Source organism: Podarcis liolepis (assembly GCF_965112155.1).
Source record: "Podarcis liolepis genome assembly, chromosome: 17".
NCBI lineage: Eukaryota > Metazoa > Chordata > Lepidosauria > Squamata > Lacertidae > Podarcis > Podarcis liolepis.
The window spans coordinates 12918703-12929234 of NC_139571.1; the positions used below are offsets into that span (position 1 = coordinate 12918703).

Consider the following 10532-nt stretch of genomic DNA (forward strand, 5'->3'; position numbering starts at 1 on the left):
AATGGGGCTTCCTGCTGCCGTGGTGGCGCTGGAGCACGATTTCTGTTCTCATCCTGAAGCAAAGTTCTTAACCTGAAGCACTATTTCTGGGTTAGCGGAGTCTGTAACCTGAAGCGTATGTAACCTGAAGCGTATGTAACCCGAGGTAACACTGTAGCAGCTTTTCAGGCAAGCAGTTCCAAAGGCTTGGCTGACTTGGAGTAGCTTGCTTCCTTCCTTCCTTCCTTCCTTCCTTCCTTCCTTCCTTCCTTCCTTCCTTCCTTTGTTTTTTGTTTTCTACTGCTCTTTCACGCAAAACCTGTGTTTCAAAAACAAATAAAGGCAAGGAAAGGTGCATGCTGTATGCATGCCTACAACTAACCTCAGGTTTCCTGAACTGGTGGTGGACAGAGAGGTACTAATTGAAGGAGGGGACCGCAACACACAGCACAAATAGATCCCATCAAGGCTACCCACAAGTGTGAAGGGAAATCAGTTTCAAAGGCTTAAAACTGAAGCACTCATTGGTAGATTGAGGCACCACACAAACTTGCATATGGAAACATCCATCTGTGTACCCATGAAGACGTCAACACAGGGACAAGGCACTACAACTCTCTTCAGTCCTAATGCTTTCACCTTTCTTAACTCTTTTTCCTTTAGGAAAATAAGCTACCTTCTTTCTCGAAATGAACTGGTTTGCCAACCGTACTGGCTATTTGAAACAGATCTCCCCTCTTCTGCTCTATGCTGACATTTAAGAAGAAAAGTGGCCATAGTAAAATAATAGAAAACAACAACTTTCCAAAATAGTTTTTAGCTCATTACTCTCAATGGCGCTTTGTGCATACTTGAAAAGCATTCTTAAAAATAACTGCAGTCCCAACCAGCCGTGGCCGCACTGTGAGACTTTACAGCTGAGTCACAGCAGTTACCAGAAACAGCTATTTCCATCTCTGGTACGTGAAGCCAGCTGGCAAGACTTAGGCAAAGTCGGGCTGAAAATGTTCTTTGACATTGTTCCACACTCCTTCTCGGTTTAGTACTTCTCACAATGCCCTATTCTGAATCCCAAATGCTCTGGGAGGAATGCTGATTTACACAAGATTGCCCAGTGTTAAAAAGTATGAGTCATGGAACAAAATATGTCCCTCTCTCCCAAGACACAAGAATGTAAAATTATAAATGTATAATTATCACCCTTTGCCTATTATTTTCGAAGCACTAATTTCCCCACCTTCCAATACAGTTTAATAGTAAAACATTATATGCATTATTTTTTTCAAGCTTTACCCAATTCTATTGAGGACTAAATTGAGGACATTGCTTCATATATAAAGAACAATTTTAAAGAATATTTATAATCCCTACTCTCTCCTTTCTAGAGACTTTTTGTTGTCACCAAAATCTTTCTTTTTGCTCAGGACTCAGGATATGGTACACAACAGATTACTATTACTTCATTTCACAGAACAGTGCTAGAATTCAGAAAATTTAGGGATTCAGGGCTGCAATTTAACTGCCTAGGACTAAGAGAAGCAGTGCTGTGGTTTTAACTTCTGCCATAGCCTTGGTTTTCGTGTGTCTCTCCATTTTTCTCATCAAGGCTGAATTTCTGTAATTAGACAAAAGATACTCAGGAGAAGTGCAACTTTCTGAAGGTTAAAGAAGGGCAAGCAAATACGATTTTTAAGAGAAAATTCTCATGAAAATGCCAAGACAATTAATTACTAGGGTGGCACTTGCTTTAAGGACTTGACAGCACAGCTTTAAAATAGTCGGAAATATATTGCCAAAGCTTCCTGGAAAAGCGATGTCAAAGAGAAGTTTCAAATGAAACTGGGGTAAATACAGAAAATGAGTTCGATCTATTTCTATGTCTTTTCTCTTTCTAGGTGTTTATGGGCAGCTGCAAACATTCTGTTCCCCACATTATGCCGACAATCAGAGAAATTTGCAACATGGCGGAACTTGTAATATGGTCCCGCCTTTTGAAGACTGTCTTGTACCCACATCTATGGGTCAGGCAGGTTTTGATGTTTTCCACAGAGCATTTTCAGCGCATTCTGGCATTACAGGTAAACCCCTACTGTGGTGGTGTTAGTTAAAGGTGCACTCTGTGGTAAATCTTTCTAGAGCTCTTAGTTTCGTGAGTTCTTTTCTGGAAAGGATATTCTATGTTTCCAAAGTGTGTACTGATCCCCAACACCCATTTGAAACTCATTTCATAATGCTGTACACCATAATCCCCCTACATCAACACTCCTCCCTAGTCTGGACCTTCTCGGAGGCACTTTGGACCTTTATTAAGAAAACCTGGGGTCAATTCAAACATTATCACACCTTGTAGGATATCAATCTGGTTCCACATGTCGGTCATGAATTGCAACTTGCATGTAAGATACTGAGAAATGAACAGCCAGTTGTGGCAATTTTGTAGTCTTCCTTCCTAAATAATTTGTTGCATAGGAATTTGGTAACCTGTGAAGTGGTTCTCAGTAAGCTTGTAACCTTGCCAGCTTTAAACTGGATTGCACGGCTAGCTGTAAACATTTGTTTCTTTTAAAACAAATTTCTGAGAATTCCCATCTGCTCTTTCACCATCTAACAGATTTTCATTTGTGAAGAAAATCGGCAGTTTCTGTCCCTTAATCCAGTCTAGACTGGGCCTCTAACAGGCCAAAGATAGAAATGGACAGGAAAAAAGGACACAGTTCTTCTGCTGCAGCCTTTTAACACTGAGCACCTGTGTCTTAGGACTGGTTCATTGGTCTGTATAGAAAACTTGGCTACTGGGCCTTTGGTGACTTACCAAAAATGTGAACAGGCAGGTGCTTTTTGAAAGGTAGTTCATAAATGTTATTAATAAATAAGTAATAATAAATAAAATACCCCTTCATGCATAATAATGCTTAACATCTGTGTAGCCCTTTAAAGTCTTCAAAGCACTTCCTGTTCATCATCCAGGGGTGAACCTCAAAGTTGTGTTGTGAGGAAAGCCAGCATGATAATTCCCCATCTTGCAATGAGAGGTCTGGGGCTGAGGAAGTGGGGCTTGCTTGAATTCGATCCTGGGAGTTCAGGCCTCCCCATGGACTCTCCGATTGGCCACTACACCAGGCCAGCTCTCCATTGCGTAACGTATTGGCCCGGATGTAAGCCACACCCACAAATAAGCCGCACCTTTAAAATTCAAGGGGGGGAGGAAAAAAGACAAAACCCAAATATAAGCCGCGCCCTTAAAATTGGGTTACAGGCTGAAAATTGCTGCGGTTGGTAGAATTGTAACTCCAAGCCCATTTAAGCCTTTGCTCTTGCAAGCCCCCAAAAGTGACCGTACAGTCGCTCAAATCGCAAATTGCTATTCATTCGCTACAATTCCGCAGGCACTCACACCCGTGAATGGCAAATGAACAGTCTCAAGCTCACAAATCAGCAAGGAAACATTTTTTGGTTCCGTTTTACCATATGTAGAATGGCTGCATGGGAGCTGGTTGAAGTTCAATCCTTCGAAGACAGAGGTCTTCTGGCTGGGTCGGGACGACATGGGGTTGGGGGCCAAATGTCATCTCTTGCGGGGGCTCAATTAGTGCCAGCGCCTTCTGTCAAGAGCTTGGGTGTAACCTTCAATGCCTCCCTTTCCATGGAGGTGCAGGTTGCAGCCACAGCAAAGGTGGCATTTTTCCATCTCCGCCGAATTAAGTAGTTGGTTCCTTACCTTTCCCACCCTGATCTGGCCACTGTGATCCATGCGACGGTCACTTCCAGGCTTTATTATTTTAACTCGCTCTATGGGGGGCTGCCCTTGAAGCTGACTCAGAAACTCCAGTGGGTGCAGAATGCCGCAGTGAGGCTCCTTATGGGGTTCTCGCCATGGGATCACATTCATCCAGTGCTTTACCAGCTGCCCTGGTGGAGTACGGGGTCAGGTTCAAGGTGCTGGTTTTGACCTTTAAAGCCCTATGCGCCCTAGGACCCACGTACCTACAGGAGCGCCTCTCCTGGTATGCTCCACAGAGGACCTTAAGGTCCACAAATGACAACACCTTGGAGGTCCCAAGTCGCAAGGTGGTTAGATTGGTCTCAACTAGGGCCAGGGCCTTTTCAGTACTGGCCCCGACTTGGTGGAACACTCTGTCACAAGAGACTAGGGCCCTGCAGGACTTGACTTCTTTCCACAGGGCCTTCAAGACAGAGCTGATCCGCCTGGCCTTTGGTTTTGACTCAGTCTGACCCTTATGTCTTCCCATAGCTGTCAACGTTTTCCTTTTTTTAAGGGAAATTCCCTTATTCCAAATAGGATTCCTTGCAAGAACAGGGGAAAGTTGACAGCTATGATGTCTTCCCTCCCCTTATGATTTTGATCTATGGGCTACTTTTAAAATGACGCTGCATTTCAAATTGCATTTTAACCTGTATTTTAAATTGGTCCCCCCCCCCTTTATGTTTCTATTGTAATTTTACTGGTGTTAGCCACCCTGAGCCTGGCTCTAGCCGGGGAGGGTGGGGTATAAATAAAATTTATTATTATTATTAATTGTAAAAGCCCATTTTTGTAAGCGAATTTAAGCCATACTTTAACTTTTCATGCTCGGAATTTGGAAAAAAAGTGTGGCTTATATTCGGGCCAATATGGTATATAAGTTCTTTCTGCTACAGTCCACAAGCGATGAGCATGCGTATATTACCCCAAATCATTTACCAACCTAGCCTGTGCTTTTTAGCTAGATATTTGATAATAGTAAGATTTACCAATATTCATAAGGAAATGTCAGGAAATTATGGCATTTACTAATAAATCTCAAAGCTAATTGAGCAGATAAGCAGGTGCAGAGAATACTGAGAGCCTGAAGACTGTTTTGTGTGTAGAAAAGAAGATTTGCGGGGGAGGGGAGGCTGGCGGGAAAGGGCGCTTAACCCTTGCCCTGCCAACCACTGTATACTGCAGATTGCCTCCTAAACAGCTTTATCTTCTGCAGTGCTCCATATATGTTTTCCTCTCTGAAAATACACAAGAGGAATCCTGTGTTTGCATGCAACATGTAATTATGCCCAGATTTCTACTGTGTAACGTACCCAAATTCCAGTTCAGTCTATTTGATGTACAAAAATTCTTCATTTTCACCTTCTCTTCTCAGTTTATGATCTTCCATCAGGCTCTACAGAGATATTTGGTGATTCATTGCGCAATGGAATTGAGGACTCCAGTTTCCTTCAGATAAATGCTGTAGATCGTTGCCCGAGTCAACTTTCTTCAGTTTACACTGAAGGCTGAGGAGGGGGAAATGCTATACTCCTGCATCTAATCCCTATTGGAACCACTCTTTTACGGACCATCATTTTGTGGTCAGTTCAAGTGCTGAGTGTATTACCCAAGAAATGAAGGAAACACTACCAGATAGCATTGACCATCACAGATGCAGCTAATAAATATAAGGGGGAAGATTCTGGTTGAAACTTACTTGCTGAAGTGTGAGCAACTGCTTTTTTAATTCAGTCTTTTTTTGTGTGTGGTAAAACCTCTTTTCAAAGGGAACGAATAAGAAAACCACTGCTTCTTATATTTCTAGCTGAATTGTTAAAATTTTCACCACAGTTTTTGGAAACCCTCTGAAAGGACTCTGTAGAAATTTGCAACAACTTTTTTTTGAAAAAGCAAAAGTGCCTTGCATCATGAGCCTGTTTGGTGCTTTGCAAGCCCAGTACACAGCCTTGCAGGGCTGAAGACAAGGAGCGATTTTTGAGGCACCAATTGGAGGTGGAGGCAGCACCATTCCACTCTCTTTTTGGAATCTGGGAACATCAGTCCTCTTTAACAACACAGTATTAACTGTATTAGCCGAAAGAGAGACAGTTGTTTGTGGTGTCTTAGCAGTCCTTCATTGGAGAGAGTTAATCTTACTTGATATTGAATAATGCTTTATAATTTAATTTTTATATTCAAATGTGTAGAATTCTGTATGGAAGGTTCTTTTCAAAAAAAGCACACATATTTAGATTAGATGTTCCCCATGAAGAACAGAAGTTCCCTGTGAATGTTTGCAAGTATTTGAAGGTGTTTCCAGCAAGCCTCATTGGATCTTGAAGTCAACATAAAGAAGGTGTATTCACTACTGCTGCCAGAGAAGTAAGGGTTTCAACACTACTTTGCTGGGTCCCACAAGTGTTGGGTTCAGACTTCACATGCTGTAGTAGATTTCCCAGTATCCCTTCTTTAATCTGATGGCTGGGGGTAATTTCAGATGGTGCTGTTATTCTGGGGGAAGAGTGCTAAGCTTTCTCCAATGGAAGCCCACCCCTCCCAAACCTTGTGTTTTGCTTTTTTGCTATGGGGGGCAGACAGGTACAATGAAGAAGCCTTTCTTTTCACCCCCTTCCAGCTAACAGCAGCCTCAGGGAAAGAAGGGTTTCCATAGAAGAAACATAAAATTGGGGGAGGGCTTGTTCTTCTCCCTCCCAGCATGGTAGCCTTGATCCAAGTTGCCCCTCCATTTGGTCAAAGGTGTATTGGTGTCCCATGTCATTCAACCCAGCATATTCTGCAAGCGAGCACCTTCCTGGCATTGTCCCTCATATATTCTAGAAGATTCCATGGAAAGGGCTGTTATAATTCCATCTGCTGTAAATATGGTATGTTAGTATTTCAATCATTTTTAAACCTATGCATTCCTTTCCTCTTCTTTCTACTTACTTTTCCTTACAAAAATAAAAACGACATGCCATGTTTTTAATGCATCCCAAAATAATTCATGTAGCTGGTAATTCTTTGTTGTATAGTTATGAGCCTGTGTGGGCAGTAGAAAATGAATTTTCATGGTCAAGATGTGGCCTTTGTCATGGTTACATTATTATATAATTAAAATGGCAGACTTCTTTATGCAATGTGTATTGTGGGCCATTCGTATTGGGGCCAAAGCATTTCAGCAATTTCTAAATGTGTGTTTTTCTTGTTAATAGTGTGTTACCGCAGAGGAACAAAATGTGACTATGCCAAGAGCCAAAGGATTTGATGCACTTAATTTTTAGCGAGGATAAAGAGAAGAGTTTTTGAAATGGTGAAACAGGCTTCCAAAAGCTAAATCATTATTTTGAAAAATTAATCATTTTTAAACCCGTCATAATTGTACAATTATGGGTATACTGAAGCCACATGCTAAAGCTATTCCCTGCGGTTATGAAAGCCAAGCCCTGGCTCCCCATTCCCATAAGGGGGATCTCTGTTTGACTCCCCCTTGCCAAATCAGATCCTGAAAGCACCTTAACCAGGTATGGGAGATAAAAAATATCCTACACTCAGAGCCTGGGGTCCTTTCAGTCTTGTTTTGATGTGGAATTCCTGCTCTCTGCCCTGCAAAAACTAAGTGAATTTGACACAGCAGAAGACAGAGGGATATGGCCAGGCGCTTGGGTTTGTCCTGCTGATGTGTTGAGCACATCACACAGTGTGCAAACATCGCTGTGTGATATTGAGGGGCCCCAGCCCCCTCCTTAAAACTTTGGGGGTGCCAAGGTCCCTCAGCCCCGCCCCCAAGCTGGTGCCCCTGGATGCAGCTGAAAAAGTCTAGAAGTGATGTAACATACAGTGGGAGAAAAATCAGTGGGTGGTGCTTAGAAACTTCAGTCGAGATGAACCCTCGTGGTTTATGGCAAATCCAATCTATGCTGGATGAGGTCTATACATGCCGCCCATGAAAAATGGTCAGCTTTGACAGGACCAGTCACTTCCTATTCGATGGATGGAGAACAGATTCCTGAATCCCCCGTTCTATAGTCAGTTTTGCCAGACAAATCAACACAGTGACTAGAGACAGAAGCAGGTCCTTGGATGCAGGTGGGGACCTTTGAATCTGGGCTTAACATCTGGAAAAAGAAGGGAAGATTCCAACCATTCTGTGAAGACTTGGTTTTAGTCTTTGGAAAAGTCTGTGACAATCCTCAAATGATTGCACTTGACAGCTTAAATATTAGTCAAGACTCAATCATTGTACCCTGGAGTTTGGGGGTCCAAGAAAGACCAGATATCTGGAGCCAAATTACATCTGTTACCTCTACAAGCATAGGCTCATTTTAACTGAAAATGCTATAGTGTCCTAAGGGCAGGATTTGGGGCAGAGATCCAGGACTGCTCTCTGCAGAATAAGCAGGAGGTTCCTGACCACATTTTGAAGAGCAGGAGCTTAATGCATCCTCTCTCACATGTTGTTTAGTCATTTAGTCATGTCCGACTCTTCGTGACCCCATGGACCAGAGCACACCAAGCACTCCTGTCTTCCACTGCCTCCTGCAGTTTGGTCAAACACATGTTGGTAGCTTCAAGAACACTATCCAACTATCTCGTCCTCTGCCGTCCCCTTCTCCTTGTGCCCTCCATCTTTCCCAACATCAGGGTCTTTTCCAGGGAGTCTTCTCTTCTCATGAGGTGGCCAAAGTATTGGAGCCTCAGCTTCAGGATCTGTCCTTCCAGTGAGCACTCAGGGCTGATTTCCTTCAGAATGGAGAGGTTTGATCTTCTTGCAGTCCATGGGACTCTCAAGAGTCTCCTCCAGCACCATAATTCAAAACCATCAATTCTTCGGCGATCAGCCTTCTTTATGGTCCAGCTCTCTCACATAATGGATCTTTGTTTGAGATGTGTCTTGTGTGCTTCTGTATGGGCTGCCATGATCTTATGGGGTCATTTTGTTTCTTACACTACAGTCCTTTACATATCTACTCAGAAGTAAGTCTCATTGACTTGACGGTCTATACAGGACAGGCCTCATGCCCTGCTCCTCCTTGGGAGACGTCACAGCGGCTTATATTTTGTCCCCATATGGTGGTGTCCAAGTGATCCTCAAGTCCAGGCTTGCCTTGCTCCAGGGGAGAACCGGGTCTGCTATTCTGCAGTCTGCGGTTTCACATTGACTGCTCTGTTAGAAGCACCCACTCTGACTTGCATCCCAGAATGAGCAGATTCCACAACTCATCTTGTCGTACTCCAACTGGTTTGTTGAAAAGAGGGCTGCACTTTACTGAACTCTTGGATATTTTATTTCACTAGGGGACTGTTGTGTTACAAAAATGGTGCTTCGGGTTTTTTTGCTAGCCGGATAATAATGCCTGTTTAAAGGGATTCATTATAAACTATTTTTATGTCTAGATTTAGAAAGGAGAAGACATTATACAGATGCACACTAGCTTGCATCTTCCACTCTTCTCGGAGTAGGTCTATGGCAACACTGCAAAGTTGTGTTGCATAAGCAACCAATTCCCACTGCACTTTTAATAGCCCCTTGGCTTCTCTGTGCAAGAGAGCGAAAACGCCCACACATGTAGAAGAGAATCTTGTTTCTCCACAGCCATTAGTAGGTATATCATTGCAGGACAAGAAAAGCACTACAGGTTTGTGCTGTTTTAACTCCTTCGTTGCCACCCTCTAGACTCTTATGTGAGAGTAAAAGCTCATTGGAGGCTTAATAATAAACAAATTTTCTCTCAGGCTGGTTCTGCTAAATCAAGAGATGGGGCTGCCCATCTTCGTCAACTTCTGATAAAGTCTTTATATCCATCTTCAGAAGAAATGTACACTGGAGTTCACATGTACCTTCAAAAAAGGAATTTTGTATCAGAAGTCAATTGTTCTGGTTTACTTGTGTCACTTGCGGAAGCATTTTCGTGTTAGTACTGTTGTTCTCATTCCATTATTATAATATATTTTTTAAGAAAGGTAATTAATTGTGTTTTGACTGTACCATTTTATAGCAGCATTTTAAAAAAGGAATGCAAAAAGAACCTGAGCACTTTTTATGTGAGATTTTTTTTAAAGGAACAGAAATAAAAGAGATGGGTTAGTTAACAGGGCATTGCGTTGATTTTATAGGCAAAGTGGAGCATCTTGTTGTGTAGTGTTGCTCATGCAAAGCACTTTCATGGGAGAAGATGGTACAGTATGTGGAAACGTGTTTTCTATCTCACATTTTCTTGTACATATTTATATACGTTCCTCCTTTATATAGAGTTGAATCCTTTATACCATATTGTATATCTGTCTGATTTTTATTATCGTTGGCATATATCTGTTGCATATTGCATTGCCTAAAAAAAGAAATAGAGTATCTTTTTTCTATTAATATGTATAGTTATGTGATTGGTTAAAGTTACATTTCATATAATCATAAGTTATTTTTGTTTCATGAAGTACTTTTTTAGTATAAAAAGTGAAATGAAGGGTTTGTGCACATGATAAAATAAATAAATAAAGTGAACCTGGAAATCTATAACACATCAATATGGAAATGGAAATCTTCTTTCAAGTTCTGGTCTAAAAAATAGAGGGGGCATTCTCTAACCATTGAATCTCACCAGAAGGACCCATAATAGTTGAGCTTGTTCATATAATTAGGAACATGTTGGGAGAAGGGGAGGGGGAAATTGGAGGCTTATTTGGGAAAACGTCCTTGCTTTGGGCCAATATTTAGGACTGCATTTAATTATAAATATTGGACTCAGGAGGGAAGGGCAGGAACTGAAGGGGGGAAACTGAACTGAAAGCCTTTTTAAATGACTTACACTTT

General features: G+C 42.0%; 1 protein-coding gene across 5 annotated transcripts in view; it reads left to right on the forward strand.

Moving 5' to 3' along the window:
* The window catches only part of GLIS3 (GLIS family zinc finger 3), a 193619-nt gene extending 183377 nt beyond the window's left edge, over positions 1-10242 (forward strand). For all 5 annotated transcript variants that reach the window (XM_083483316.1, XM_083483315.1, XM_083483319.1 and 2 more), the window contains 2 exons: positions 1875-2057; positions 5118-10242. In XM_083483316.1, coding sequence (XP_083339442.1) covers positions 1875-2057; positions 5118-5254 — 320 coding nt within the window. In that variant the 3' untranslated portion in view covers positions 5255-10242. The remainder of the gene's footprint in view (positions 1-1874; positions 2058-5117) is intronic.
* Positions 10243-10532: the final 290 nt, after the last annotated feature.